The sequence below is a fragment of the Heliangelus exortis genome, chromosome 2 (assembly GCF_036169615.1).
Source record: "Heliangelus exortis chromosome 2, bHelExo1.hap1, whole genome shotgun sequence".
NCBI classification, from domain to species: domain Eukaryota; kingdom Metazoa; phylum Chordata; class Aves; order Apodiformes; family Trochilidae; genus Heliangelus; species Heliangelus exortis.
This window is the reverse complement of record NC_092423.1, coordinates 5,006,940-5,021,804: the sequence shown is the minus strand read 5'-3', so window position 1 is coordinate 5,021,804 and position 14,865 is coordinate 5,006,940. Positions and strand designations below refer to the sequence as shown.

The 14,865-nt window shown below is 48.8% G+C and overlaps 1 protein-coding gene across 2 annotated transcripts in view; it reads left to right on the top strand.

The window, feature by feature from the left end:
- GARS1 (glycyl-tRNA synthetase 1) overlaps positions 1-2,853 on the top strand; it is a 28,078-nt gene extending 25,225 nt beyond the window's left edge. For both annotated transcript variants that reach the window (XM_071734605.1, XM_071734606.1), the window contains exons 16-17: positions 1,185-1,375; positions 2,650-2,853. In XM_071734605.1, the coding sequence (XP_071590706.1) occupies positions 1,185-1,375; positions 2,650-2,775 (317 nt within the window). In that variant the 3' untranslated portion in view covers positions 2,776-2,853. The remainder of the gene's footprint in view (positions 1-1,184; positions 1,376-2,649) is intronic.
- Positions 2,854-14,865: the final 12,012 nt, after the last annotated feature.

Here is a 14,865-nt window from a genome sequence, read left to right as displayed (position 1 = left end):
ATGGGGCTCTTGTATGCAAGGAGTGAACCAGTGAACTGGAACAGCTGAGTTGGTTTGGATCAGCCAGCTTTGGGTATCTACCAAACTCTTCAGTCTAGCCTCAAGAAACCCAACTCCCTGCCATTCCCTGTGTTGGTTTGCAGTGTAAAAGATGTTTCTTTTTTTCCTCGTGTCAAAAAGAAGCCTTTCCCACTGCTTGGGAGAAGCTGTCAGAAGTAACTTAGTCCCAGAGCTGCTGAGCTACCAAGCGTTCTGTCAGAATGCCCATTGGTATCACCTGAGAGTGAATATGTGGGATATGTGGGAACACAGAGTGTGTGTCAGGCAGTGTCTTTTGCTGTGGGCTGTAGCTCTGCTCAGGACCTTGCCTCCTCATGCTGGATGTGTCCAGACACAGGTCAGGCTGTGTGGTTTTGAGTTAAAGCAGAGTTGTGGGACTGTCCCTGAGGAAGTTGGTGACTTTGCTCTTGGGCTGAGAGTCTAATGCAATGTGGTGAGCTGTGGGTAGCTGTGGGGTTGGTTTGGACTTGCAGGCTTGGTAAGGAGCCTTACGTCTGTCAAAATCCCAACATAAGAAGGACATAGAGCTCCTTCAGGGTGTCCAGGAGAGAGAGACAAAAGTTGAGGGTGGGACTATCCTCCCCTATGAAGCCAGGCTGAGAAATTTGGGGTTGTTCAGCGTGGAGAAGAGGAGGCTCCCAGGTGACCTTAAAGCAGCTTTCCAATGTCTGAAGGGGACCTACAGGAAAGCTGGGGGAGGGCTTTTGACATGGGGGATGGGTACTGAGAGGACAAGGGGCAATGGGTTTAATCTGGAAGAGGTGAGATATTGGGAAAAAATTCTTTCCTGTGGGGGATGAGCTGCTGGAACAGGTTGCCCAAGGGAGCTGTGGCTGCGCCATCCCTGGAAGTGTTCAAGGCCAGGCTGAATGGTGCCTTGAGCACCCTGGCCTAGTAGGAGGTGTCCCTGCCCATGCAGGGGAGATGGAACTCGATGATCAATGTCTTTTCCAACCCAAACCATTCCATGATTCTGTGGAACAGAGTCTGTGATGCTTCCGGACTCCGGGATGCACGGTGCCGCCTTTCAGGCGGGGATGCTGGAGAGCACTGCTAGGACCCTGTGTCCTCCCGGGGGAGATAACGAGTCCTGCTGAGCTCCTCCTCTTCTCTCCTCCTTGCAGCTGAAGCACTCACCAGGAATGGGATCTCTCACAAGGTGGATGATTCCTCTGGATCCATCGGCCGGCGCTACGCCAGGACCGACGAGATCGGGATCGCCTTCGGGATCACCATCGACTTCGACACCGTCAACCGGAGCCCTCACACGGCCACCCTGAGGGACCGTGACTCCATGCGCCAGATCCGAGCTGAGGTAAGGGGCAGGCAGAGGGGGTTTGGCTTCCCGAGGGAGCTGAGTGTTTTCTCAGGGCTTTGGGAAGGCTATCAGCTGCTGTTTGTGATCCAGCAGTCTGTGGGGGAGATGCCTCTGGCTCTGGTAGGCAACTTGAACCATTCCGAGAAATCCCCAGGGAAGCGATGCTGGGATACTGGTCAGACAGGAGATGCCAACCCTGCTGCTAAAGCAATGGGAAGCTTTTGTTTGTTTGGAATGCAGAGGTGTTGTTTTTACTTGAAAGCCATGCTTAGTGCTGATGGCACTGCTCTTCTGAGTGCCTCCTCCTGAGTGAAGGCTGCTGAGTAAATGGGCTTGCTGGTTTGTGTCTGACTTGTTAGAGGAAGAGCTCCTCTGAATCCACAGGCACCAAAGGCCAGAAGATTTTGGGTTGCCTCAGGCTGGCTGGCAGAGCATGGCCTTTAAAGGTTGCTCCTTCCTGCCTCTGGAGCACCAGGGAAGTGTGAACCATTGCCTAGAAGCCCTCTGCTAGTACAGCCATAATAGACAGACTAAAAAATCAGTCCTCCCTGTGGTGGTCTCACTTCTGTGAGCAAAACCTGCTCAGAGTAGTGAATGTGCAACCTTAGCACCTTCTCTCCCCTGGCCCTCATGGGGAATGCAGTTTGGATGGAGGAGGAGTCAGTGCTGATCTGTGAGGCTGAGTTGTTCTCCTCTCTGTACAAAAGCACCTGTACTGCTCGGGGCTACTTGGCTGTGGGTTTGGAGCAGGATAGCAGCCAGCTCCTCAGGGCACCCATCTGTCTCTGTCACCTGCATGACCTCTCACTGCCAGGCAGCAGAGCTGAGACTTTGTTACCCTTTAATTTCTAAACATTTTCTAGTTTTTTTAGCAGATCCTTCCCACCGTGCCAGTGTGCTGTGAGAAGCAAAGAGAAGGAATTGGCAGCTTCTTTTGTGCTGATCCCGCAGCAAGCAGGGCCTGACAAATCCTGGTTTACAGCATCTTTTGATGCTTGTATTGTTTGCTTTTCCTTCCAGATCTGTAACATAACCCTACATGCTGTGACAGTTGCATTTTCCCTCATGGGTCACTCTGAATAACTGAGCAGTCTTTGAGATGACAGAGACTGGGCTTTAAGATAATCTAGTTAATTATTTTTCCTTCTCAGAAATGATCTGTCAGGAAGATACCTTGCACCTGGTCTGTTGCTGATGTTCCCCAAGTACTCAACAGAGCAACTTGATTCTGATGCCTTTGTTTCATGTGTCTTTGTGACTTTTTCCTGCAGATCTCTGAACTTCCTGCCATCATTCGTGACCTGGCCAATGGTTATCTAACTTGGGCTGATGTTGAGGCAAAGTATCCACAGTTTGAGGGACAAGAGACTGGCAAAAAGGACACAATAGAGGAATAAAGGAAAGGACCTGAAGTAAAATGTCCACTTTTTACTGTTCATGTTAATATGAAATAAACTTATCGTGTATTATTCAAAGCTGCATTGTTTGTCTACACAGAGACTATTTGGGTTTTTTTCCTCAATTGCTGCCCGAATTCAACCTTAAAAACTGAAAGAATTGCAGTCCAAAGGTGTTATGAATAAAAACGCCATTATATATGCCTGCTTCTCTGTGTTCATGCAGACTTCTGCTTTCTTCAGAAATGTCTTTTTTTCCTCCTCTTGCTTATGTCTGAGTGTTAAAGATCTATTACAGCCCCTCAAGAGGACAAGGACCATCCACCCTTTCATCTGGAATCAAGTCCCCTTGGACTCTTGTGCAGGACTGTACAAGTTGCTCAGCCTTGTGCTGAGGTCTCAGTCCTCCTTTCACCATTATGCAGTGCTTCAAGCTGTTACCTTAAGAGCTGGTTTTGTGCTCCTGGCTGCAGGTATTTAGCTCCTCTTTCTGCAGAACTGGGGGCATTTGCATGCAGAAGAGTGGAAAGGGGGTAGAAAATCCTGTTGCAGTTGTTGCTCTTGCTTGGCTAAGGGAGCAAGCAGCTCAGAGCATGCAGTCAGAACACCAGCAGGGTCTTGCTTTTTTCATATAAATGTCTCCTGGCAGCAGGCACTGAAACCAGAGGCTTGTCCTAGACGTGGGACAAGAGCCAGGTTCCCCAGGCACTGGAGAAATTCAAACCCCTGTGCTGTCAGCAGGCCTTGGTGTAGCTGGGAATGGCACTGTGGTGGGTGAAGAGCACTAAACCCTGCCCTACCCAGGCCAGTTAGGAGGGGCCTCCCATCTACTTGTGTTTCAGTCTCTCAGCCCACTAGAAAGCAGAGAGGCAAGGTCTGGAAGACAGGAAGCTGAACATGAGGCAACAGTGTGCCCAGGTAGCCAAGAAGGCCAATGGCATCCTGGGCTGGCTCAGGAACAGCGTGGCCAGCAGGTCCAGGGAAGGGATTCTGCCCCTGTGCTCAGCTCTGGGGAGGCCAGAGCTTGAGTCCTGTGTCCAGTTCTGGGCCCCTCAGCTCAGGAAGGAGATTGAGGTGCTGGAGCAGGTCCAGAGAAGAGCAAGGAGGCTGGGAAGGGATCCAGCACAAGTCCTGTGAGGAAGGGCTGAGGGAGCTGGGGGTGTTGAGGCTGGAGAAGAGGAGGCTCAGGGGAGACCTCATCACTCTCTCCAACTCCCTGAAAGGAGGTTGGAGCCAGGGGGGGGTTGGGCTCTTTTCCCAGGCAACTCTCAGCAAGACAAGAGGGCACAAGAGGTCTCAAGTTGTGCCAGGGGAGGTTTAGGTTGGACATTAGAAAGAATTTCTTTACTGAGAGGGTGATCAGGCATTGGAATGGGCTGCCCAGGGAAGTGGTGGATTCTCCATCCCTGGAGATATTTAAAAAGAGCCTGGATGTGGCACTCAGTGCCATGGGCTGGGAACTGCAGCGGGAGTGGATCAAGGGTTGGACTTGATGATCTCTGAGGTCCCTTCCAACCCAGCCAATTCTAGGATTCTCTCCTATAAAATTTCATCCTGGCCTGCTCAGATGCCCTCTAGGCCTTGGAGAACACTCTTCCATCACAGAGATTTCCATCCCTGGGCTAGAAACATCTGCTTCAGAGAATAGAGAACCATCCTCCTTCCCTTGGGTTTAAAACACAGGATAGAAAACATGAACAACTGCACTGTGCTGGATGTGACAGGAGGTTTGCAACCCTTGCTGATGTCCTGGGCTGGCACCATGAAGCTCCCAGGAGCCGTGGCAGCAGGAAGAGCTTTGGCCAAGTCCTTTCCCTGGGGTGTGCCTGCAGCTGCCTCCCACGAGTGACTTCAGGGCTCAGTTTCTGTTTCTCCCACCACCACCCCATGACCTGCAGGGGAAGCTGAGGTGCAAATGGTCTCATGGACTGAGTCTTGATCAACATTGACCTGAGAGAGTTACCCAAAATAATAGTAAGTCCTCTGAGCTTTAGATATGAAATAAACTGGCTGCTCTTCAGAGGCTCTGAGCTGAAACCCTTAAAAATACCCACTGAGTAGAAGCAAAGTTGGTGATTGAATGGGAAGAGCCTGGGCTCATCCCAGGAGGATGAGACCTGACCCTTCAGTGGTGTCCAGTGACAGGACCAGGGCCAATGGTCACAAACTGGAACACAGCAAGTTCAACCAAAAACAGAAGGAAAAACATCTTTACTGTAAGGTGGAGTGGTGGAGTCTCCATCTCTGGAGACTTCCAAAGCCTGCCTGGATGTCATCCTCTGCAGCCTGCCCTAGGTGGATGATTTCCAGAGGCCCCTTCCAGCCCCTGACATTCTATGGTTCTGTGATTTTGTGGCTTCCCTGTGTAAGAAATGACACCAGACTAGAAATGTGTGTATTTTCCCCTCTCTCAGTGGCTGTGACCCCCACGATGCTTTGGGAATGGCTTTATCCCACCTGAGCTCGTGTCTCTGCAGCACGTGGGGATGCCTGAGTTGGGAATTCCCCATTTCCAGTCAAAGGAGGGAAATAAGGATGGAGAAAGTGGATTTTCTTCCACCTGAGCTGGTGGGAGGTGTCCCTGCCCATGGCAGGGGGGTTGGAACTGGATGACCTTAAAGGTCCCTCCCAGCCCTGGCATATCCCTGATTCCAATAAGCACATGATCTCCAACAAGGTGCTTGCTCACCTTCTCAAACAAACAAACAAAAAGGCTGTGATGTGTCTGAGGACATAATTAAAAACTTTAGGGCAGTCCTCTCCAGGATGGTGAAGATTTTACCTGCACACAGCTTGCCAGGCTGTGCTGGTGTCTGCACCCAACTCCTGGCTGCTGGGGGCTGCACCCATCACCTGGTGGGTACCAAATAACTGGGTGCTGTGGCTTTGACCATCATGCAAAGATCTCCCAGCTCCTTCAGAAGAAACTGCAAAAAACAGCTCGGGAGGGACTATTTCATGCTGCTTTGCTTAAATATCCCCATGGAGGGCTCTGCACCCTCCTGGGTGCTCAGGTTCTGATGCTGGGAGCTGAGCAGGATGCACCCTTCAGCCAGCAGCACCTGCTGCCCAGCAGAGGGTGCTGTCAGGCAGAAAATAGCAAGCTCCAGGAAAAGTCTTTAACCACCAAAACCTTACGTTTGATTTTTAACTCCTCTGTGTGTTTCAGTTGTGCTGCAAGCCCTGGACCTGCAGCACTGCCTTGCTCTGATGCTCCTTGTTAACTCAATGGTTTGGAAATGCTGCTGCAGCCAGTGTTTTAATACAGGTGAGATGGCAAACCTAAGAGAATCTTAGAAATGCAGTTCATCTGCAGGGGAGCATGGATATGGGGTTTTAGGAGTAAAGTTTGGACCCCCCTGCCAAGAGCTTATGGGGTTGGGAGGGATCCACCTGCTTAAATGCAATTATTTACAGCAGGGATGGTTGTAGCCTCTGTGCTCAATGGAATCTGAGTCTCAGGGTAAGTGGGAATTGCAAAGAGGCACCACAAACCCTCCTGATGCAGGGGGATGTTGGGGAGGGGTGAACCTCACCTGCCTTGCATGTTGCAGAAATGCCCTTAGTAAAATAAAAACGATGCTGGAGGTGAAGGGCTCGTCCCTAACAAAGAAGCCTCCAACAGATGCACTTTGGAAACTCAGCTTAAACCTTTTTGATTCCTATCTTTGCTGTGACCTGCAATTCACCCTCTGCACCAGATAGGCAGAATTTAGTATTTATAAGCAGGGGCTCCTACACCACTCTCTGGCTCCACATCCCTCTGCCACGTTCATTTCCATGTTCCTATCTGAGCTGATCATATAACACTCCTCTTTCTGCTCTAACCTGCAGCTCTCCCCCCTGCAAGGGGGTGGGGGAACACTGCTCATTCATTTCAAAAAGCTACAAAAAAATGGCAAGTGCTGGCAAAGCCAAATGGTTTTTTTTCTAAATAATATCCTAGGACTTTGAATTTGGGTTTAGACAGCACTGGAGGTCAACTCCGCTTTTAGGAATGGTGTGAAGAAGGGGAGTAGAAAAGAAAGGTTCCTTTTTTAATAAAAATAAAAATAATAAAAATAAGCAGTAAAATTGGCAGGTGACACCTTCAAAAGGGCTACTTGGAGGGAAGTCCACTGGGTTATTTGTGTTGGTCTTCCTCTCTTTGCATCTTCCTCTCATCATCTCCTGGTGGCCACTGTCTGGGCTGTGAAGGTTTGGGAGTATGGGAAGGACCAGAGCTGTAATCAGTTGATTTCCTGGCAGCCAGCACATGGATCAAGCCCTACAAGCTCAATCCATCTGTGCCAACCTTTCCCTGGGGCAGTGCTGAGAGCAGGGTTCAAGCCAATTGATCTGTAATCAGGTTAACCAGGAGCTGCTGCTTCAGCCCCAGCCTCTACAGCTTCATTCATAAACCCCAGCAAGAAAATTGAGAAATCCTCAGCACCCACTCCCCATAACCCCAAGCAAAGCAAACTTCTCAGGGGCTCTCCTTTTTTCTTTTTATTTGGGAAACAGAGCAAAGCTCTGCTCTGTCTTCAAGGGCTTCACAGTAGTCAAAGGTGTATTTAGGGGTAGTGTGAGACATGTTTTTACAAGAGCTGAACAGGAGCCCAAGAATGAGGAGTCCTCATCCTCTCCCAGGTAAATAATTCCCTATTTTTGAGCTTTGGTTTCCTGCAGTGTTAGGCAGCAATGGCAGAAGTGTCTGGGAAGTGCTGTGAGGACTTGGTGGGTGAGCAGCAAATACCCACTAGGTCCTGGCTGAGCTCCCACACCACTTCCCAGCCATCCAGCAGGTAGTTCCCAATTGCACTGTTCTCAGAAGACATAAAAAAACTTCCCCCCCTCCTATCAGGCTCCCCTCAGTAATTTTCCAAATCCCACAGCTCCATTTGCAGAAATGTGACGATGAAAAGAAAAGCCCACGATTCAATTTTCTGCCTCTTGGGAGAAATCAGATCTGAAATAATAAATATATATTGTATCCTCCAGGCCAAACCCTGCTGGTCACTAATACCTCCAGATTAATTGTACTAATCCAGCCTGCTCAAGGGGAGGTGGTTGGCTACTTGGCACTATTTTGGTCCCTTGCTTATGAAACTCCATCTCCGTGTTTGAAAGAAAAGTCTTTATATAACCGTAATCACTCAGATAAGAAAAAGGACTAAACTGTCCCGAAACATTTTATCTTCTGCACAGATGCTGCCTATGAATTGTGACTTGATTAAATAACCCAGCAACATAATATTGTGTTCTGCATAACAAATGTCCCCTCTGCAGGAGAGAAGGAGCGAGCACCACAGACTCTTTGGTGCAAAGAGAAATGGGGATTGCTGGAGCTTGGAGCATCCAGCTGGTTGGGGAGAGCTGCTTGGAAAATAGCTAAGAGACACTGGAAAGAAAAACCCCCTTTTGTGTCACCAAATGGCCTGTGACACACATCTGGCTCTGAGAGATCCCTGTGCCACCACAAACCACAGAGCAGCATGGAAAGCTGGGGCAAACCATGGGAAAGGAATAGGAGTGGCTGGGGCCCAGCATCTCTGCTGGGTGTGCAGCAGGGGATTTGTTCAATAGAAGTGATTTGTGTCTTTTCTAACCATGTTACTTCACCCTTCTTAACAAAAAGTCTCCTGGTGTCCCAGGAAACACAGCCTTGGGCTGACAGGGAGAGGAGTGGGGTTAGGATGCTCATGGTGCAAGGTGAGAAAGTGAAGAAGAAAAGTCTCATTCTCCTTTTCTAACCTGGATGCTCATCCCCCAGGGATGAGCTCCTCTTGGCAAAGCTGTGATCAGCACCAAACAGTCCCAATACGAGCAGGAGGCAGAGCCAGGATGCAGCAGACACTTGGAGGCAATTTCTCATCAGTCCCAGTTTCCACCTGTATTTTGCCTCTCCTTGTGACTGAGTTTTGTAGATTGATTTACATCAAGATGAGTGAGGACCTTGCCTGGACTTATTCCAATGTTTATTTGGAAAGTTAAGTTCCTTCCCCATGGCTCTTATGGCAAAACCTCAGCCTCACACAGCCCCCCCTTCAGACCTGCCAGGGCATGAAGGGTTGGATCAAGATGATGCTGGTGTCCTGGTCCCAACTGGAGGCTTCCATCCCAAGCTGTCACCTCCCCTACCTCTGTCACATTTGGCCTGACTTGAGTCCAAGAGTGCTAAAGCACAGCCTTTTTTTTTTCTTTTCTTTTTTTTCTTCTTTCTTTTTTCTTCTTTTCTATTTTCTTCTTTCTTTTTGTTTTTTTTTTTTTTTTTTTGCTTTTTTTTCCCTTTTTTTCCTTCTTCTTTTTTCTTCTCTTTTCTTCTTTTTTTTTTTTTTTTTTTTTTTTTTTTTTTTTTTTTGTACAGCTTTTTATTATTAAAAATAGAGGTAAGATATCTGCTAATCAGAGGAAATACAGAGAAAATCCAAGGGAAAGAGGTGACTCAGAAGTATGCTGACACGTGATATTAAAAAGAAGAACAATTGCAAAATGTGATGTATTTTGCTCTGCAAAAAGAAATATAGGGAAGGACAGCAAATAATATTGGATCCTATGTTCACATTTCAGCAGATGTCCACAAGTTCCTCTGTCTCCTGCACAGCTACCTTCAGCCTACCTAAACCAAAGTAATTAAAAATACACCTGGGAAATAATCATCTCCCTCTGTGTGGATTCTACCAGCCTTTCCACCAGCTGGGTCCTCCAGGAAACCTCAGGAAGCCTCAGGAAACCTCAGGAAGCCTCAGGAAGCCTCAGGAAGCCTCAGGAAGCCAGGATCATTTGCAAGCAGAGCTCCACCAGGATGCTGTGAATAAATTAAGGATTGGGATGGTTTGGCATTGGAGGCATCTGCAGTGCTGACTCCATGCTCCAGGCATTCCCAAAAACCACTGGATGCTGCAGCCTCTGTCCTTGTGTCTCCTGTTCCTTTCCCCAGCAGCTTGGCTGCTGTGGGCTGAAAATCCCATGAATCCATGGGGATCTCTCCCTCCAAGCCCAGGTCCCCTTTGCAGCCCCTGGAGATGCAAAGTCATCCAAGTTCTGGAGTCTCACCCTGCAGTGGACATCTGACTAGGGCAGAAAAGCCACTTTCTCCATCCTTATTTCCCTCCTTTGACTGGAAATGGGGAATTCCCAACTCAGGCATCCCCATGTGCTGCAGAGACACAAGCTCAGGTGGGATAAAGCCATCCCCAAAGCATCGTGGGGGTCACAGCCACTGAGAGAGGGGAAAATACACACATTCCTAGTCTGGTGTCATTTCTTACTTGACACAGGGAAGCCACAGAATCACAGAATCATAGAATATTAGGGGTTGGAAGGAACCTCTGGAAACCATCCAGTCCAACCCTCCTGCCAGAGCAGGTCCACCTAGGGCAGGCTGCAGAGGATGACATCCAGGCAGGCTTTGGAAGTCTCCAGAGATGAAGACTCCACCACCTCTACCTTACAGTAAAGATGTTTTTCCTTCTGTTTTTGGTTGAACTTGCTGTGTTCCAGTTTGTGACCATTGGCCCTGGTCCTGTCACTGGTCACCACTGAAGGGTCAGGTCTCATCTTCCTGCGATCCATCCTGCATTGAGGAGATTCCCCCCTGAGTCTCCTCCAGGCTGAACAGACCCAGCTCCCTCAGCCTCATATGGCAGATGCTCCAGTCCCCTCAGAACCTTAGTGCCTCTCTTAGAATCATGGAATCATAGTATTTTCAGGGTTGGGAGGGACCTTTAGGACCACATAGGGATTGCCTGAAGCACAGGGAACAGACCAGGGACAGCTTCATCCAGGGTTTCACTCCCAAGCCAAACTCCTGGCTTTTGCCCTGCCTGGAGAGGCAGGAGTTGTCCTGGCATTTCTCTGCCTGTTTTCCAACCTCCTTCCACTTCAATGCTGCCTGCAATGGTTTGGGACTCAGCTTGGGGAGATCAGTTTCTTAGAACCAGGGAATCACAGAATCATGGAATGGTTTGGGTTGGAAGGGACCTTAAAGCTCATCCAGTTCCAACCCCTCTGCCATGGGCGGGGACACCTCCCACCAGCTCAGGTTGCTCAGAGCCCTGTCCAGCCTGGGCTTAAAAACTTCCAGGGATGGATGGGGCTTCCACCACCTCTCTGGGCAGCCTGTGCCAGGGTCTCACCACCCTCATGGGGAAGAACTTCTTCCTAATATCTAAATTATATCTCCCCTCCTCTAGTTTGAATCCATCCCCCATGTCCTATCACTCCCTGACATCCTAAAAAGTCCCTCCCCAGCTTTCTTGTAGCCCCTTCAGATCCTGGAAGGCCACACTAAGGTCTCCTTGAAGCCTTTTCCTCTCCAGACTGAACAACCCCAACTCTCTCAGTCTGTCTCCATAGGAGAGATGCTCCAGCCCTCTGATCCAACCCTCTTGGCCCTTCTCTGGATACTCTGCAGCACATCCATGTCATTTCTCCATAATCTGGAGTCTCTCCAATAATTCCTTGTCCTTCCTGAGCTGGGGGGAATTTGCACATGACTTAGTTAACCTAAGAATTCATCTCAGCAGCCAAACTTTTCTAGAAAGCCAATGGCAAACTGCCCAACCACAGCTCAGAAACACAGAGCTGCTCCTGTTCTCCAAAGGAGGCTCCATCCAGGCTGTCCTCATGCTCTTCTCTTTATCCTCCTGGGTCTTATTAAAAAGATACTTGGGCAAAGCCTTTTCCTCTTGCATCCATGCTCCAGTGCCATGGTCCATAACTCATCACTCATAATCCCCCTGGTGGGAAAAGGGAAAAGCAGTCACCTCATCAGGGCAGAAGTGTTGCCATGGGATGGATGAAGCTGCTTGCTCATCACCTCCAGCTCAGTTTGATTTATTTGTGGGGGATAATTAGCAAGGTGTAAATAAAAAAACCCCAAAAATGAGAAAGAATTAAAGGGGGAGCTGGAGAATTTATTCCATGCTTAATCCTGAGAGAAAATCCCCAAGCTAGGGAAAAGATGGGGACAACTGGTCATCCAGAGCTGAGCTGATGTGCCAGCTCCTTGGCTTCTTTAGCTTGCCAAAAATAGGGAAGAGCTGTGCAAAGATTACTGGAGCAAGAACATCTTGCACAAAAAAAAGAAAAGAAAAAATATAGAAAATTAAAAAGAAAACAAAAAGCTTGAAGAGATCCAAAGCTTTCAGGAAGCATCAGTCTTCCACTGCAGTCTGTTTTCCAGTGACTGCTTTAATTCCCTGCTTTTCATGTAATAGTTTAGTGAGTGGTCTGATAGTGAGAGGCTGATAACAACCTCTTTAGCACTGATGAATTTGCCACCTGCAAACCAAACCCATGGGAAAAAAAAACCCAAAGAAAGAGAAAACAACAGAGACACTGAAGGAATTCTTCAAAATCCAACAGATCTCCTGGCAAAAAGAAAAATTAAAATTGTTCTTTAATTACGTGTAACTACCCATTTGGCTTGTCCAATGACCATGCAGGGTTTGAAGCAAGGCAGAACTTTTGCCAGCCAATAGCAGTGTATTCAGCCTCCTGTGTGGTGGAGATCTTGGGGCTAACTGGCTTCCAAGTGAGGAGCTGCTCCCGTTCCCAAATTTATCCAAGCTCTCAGCTCCCACACTGAGCAGGACCTCCTGACTCCCCTGCTCACCTCAGGATTCAGCCTGAGAAAGACAAGCAAAGGGATTTATCCCAGCAGGAGCACTTTGCTCCACCACAGCCAACCTTGACAAACACTTTGGCTTTGCAGCAGTGACCTTAACTCCCAGACATGTCCTGGGATGCTGCAGGACACACAGGGACACTACGGAGAGGTGAGCAGCCCTCAGCATCCCAGCCTGGCCCTGGGCATCCCAGCTCAGCTTATTACTGCCCTGCCTCCCATCTCCCTCTGGGTCTGCAAGTACCCAAGTGTTATTGGCCTTTTTTTTTTTCTTATTTCTATCAACTTTGAACTCTGTTTCATCTTCTAGCTACTTCCCTCCTGGCTGCTGGTGCTGGCTCACAAGAATTGTGTCAGGGATGGAAAAACAACCCAGGCAGGAGAGGCAGAGTCAGAGGAGCTGGGTCAGGGGGAGAAGGGGCTTGGAAAAAACTAAGGGGCTTAGAAAACAGCACCCTGGGGGGGTGGGATCCCTCCTTGCCTCTACCCCTGCCTTGCCCAGCTCCTGGTCCAGCTCAGGTGCTGCCTGGGTTCCTGGGAGCTGAAGTCCTGGCTGGAGATGCTGCTCACCCACTGCCTTTGGAGGATGCCAAACTTTGGTGGCCAGGGATGGTTTTTAGGGAAAAGCAGTGCCTGGGCAGCAGCAGGTTGGAAACAGCTTTTGTTTCACATTACTTCTCCTAAATTGCTGTTTCCAGGCAGCTGAACTGCACTGCTTTGCACTAGAAATCCCTCTTAGGGACCTCCAGAGCCCTCCCTGTGGATGTTTCCACTGTTCACTTGTCTGACCCTCCTTAGGGATGTGTAAGGAACCAAATCCATCCTACTCTCCTCTTCATGGAATCGTGGAATGGTTTGGGATGGAATGAACCTTAAAGACCACAGGGGTCCAGCTTCTCTACCATGGGCAGGGACACCTTCCCTGTTCTCTTGGGACTGTGGGTGTTTGGTGACTTAGAAAACCACCCTGAAGAATAACAGAAAAAACCTAAGGAAAATCCTTTAAGAGCTCCAGGTAGGTGAGTTTTCTTTTCTACCTCTCCCACATCAAATTCTTATGGAGTGCTCCAATTTATTTTGCAGATTGAGGGCAGGTAAAGACCTCACAGAATGGGGTGGAAGAACAGGAGGTGATTTAAAAGCTCCTGGCACAAAACTGGGCAGCAAGGACCCAGGTAATCAGGGAGGTGATTACAAGGGGCAAGGGCTGGGGACAAAGCAGCTGCCATTGATCTTGGAATAGATTAATCCCAGACTTTGCAACCATGGTTGCTGAAAGGTATGGATCAAGGTCCTCTTAGTTTTTATTACAAGAAGAACCAAAATATAATGTAATGCAGATGGAACTGACTCTAATTCTGCTCATGCATTCTCATCCATGGAGTAGGAGAGCCCCAGAGGTGATGAAAATCCAAGCTGTAAAACACAGGCTGAAGGCTTGGTCCTTTCTGGTCCTTGGGGAGGAACAAGTTTCACCAGAAAGTAATTCAGGAGTAAAAGCCTTCATCAGATATCCCGACTGACCTCTCAAAGAACTTTCAATTTTTTCAGGTGGTAAAAGTGTGAGACATGGAGAAATTTGGATGCACAGTTAAAGGTCTGAAGGGGAGAAAAATCCTAGCAACACTGCTGATTTTCAGCACCCCAGGACAGTGGCTGTCAGCAGAGATTCTGTGTGATTTCTTTACATTCACCTTGGCCATCCCCAGCCCTCTCTAGTACCCAGACACTGTGACTTTGGAAAGGAGAAATCCCAGCCTCTTGCAGAGATGCTCTGGGCCTTTCATGGTGGGTATTTCAGCCCAGGATCACCCCACTCTTATCTGAGGACCTGCAAAGCTCTCCTATGGATTTTCCTTGGCACACATCTCCCTGCCCTGGGGATGATGCCTCCTTGGTCCTGCTTTTCTTGCTCCTTGCAAAGGATTTTGCTTGGTCTTGGGGCATCTCCTCCCAACCTACAGCCAACTCTGGACCTTTGTCCAGTGGGCTATGGGATTTCTCCTCTTCAAGAAGCTCTTCCCACATGGACCACACTGCTATCCTTGGATGTCTTCGGGGCCTGGAGCAGAGGACCTCCTCACAATGCTCAGGGTTTATTCTTCTTGCTTTGTCCCTGCTGGCTTTACTGGTGGGTTGTCCTTCAGTCCTCTTGCTTTTGTGCAACATGAGGTGTACAGAACTTTCTGGGTGTCTGGGGATCACATATCCATGGCCTTGGTTCCCATCTTTCCCCAGAAGATTGGGATGATGTGCAGAACCAGGTGCTTTGCTGCCAAGGACTGAATGCCCCCAGTCACTGCATTTCCAGCCAGCACCTGTTAATTCTTGTCTTTATTCAGCTTCATTGTGAATTTCTCTAGGGAGGGGGGAATCTCTCCATTCTCCTTCCTCATTTCAGTTCCTGACCTGCTTCCTATTTTTATCATCCCTTTCATGGTGATTGTGCTTTCTTCAAACCATCACACTGGGCATGGCAG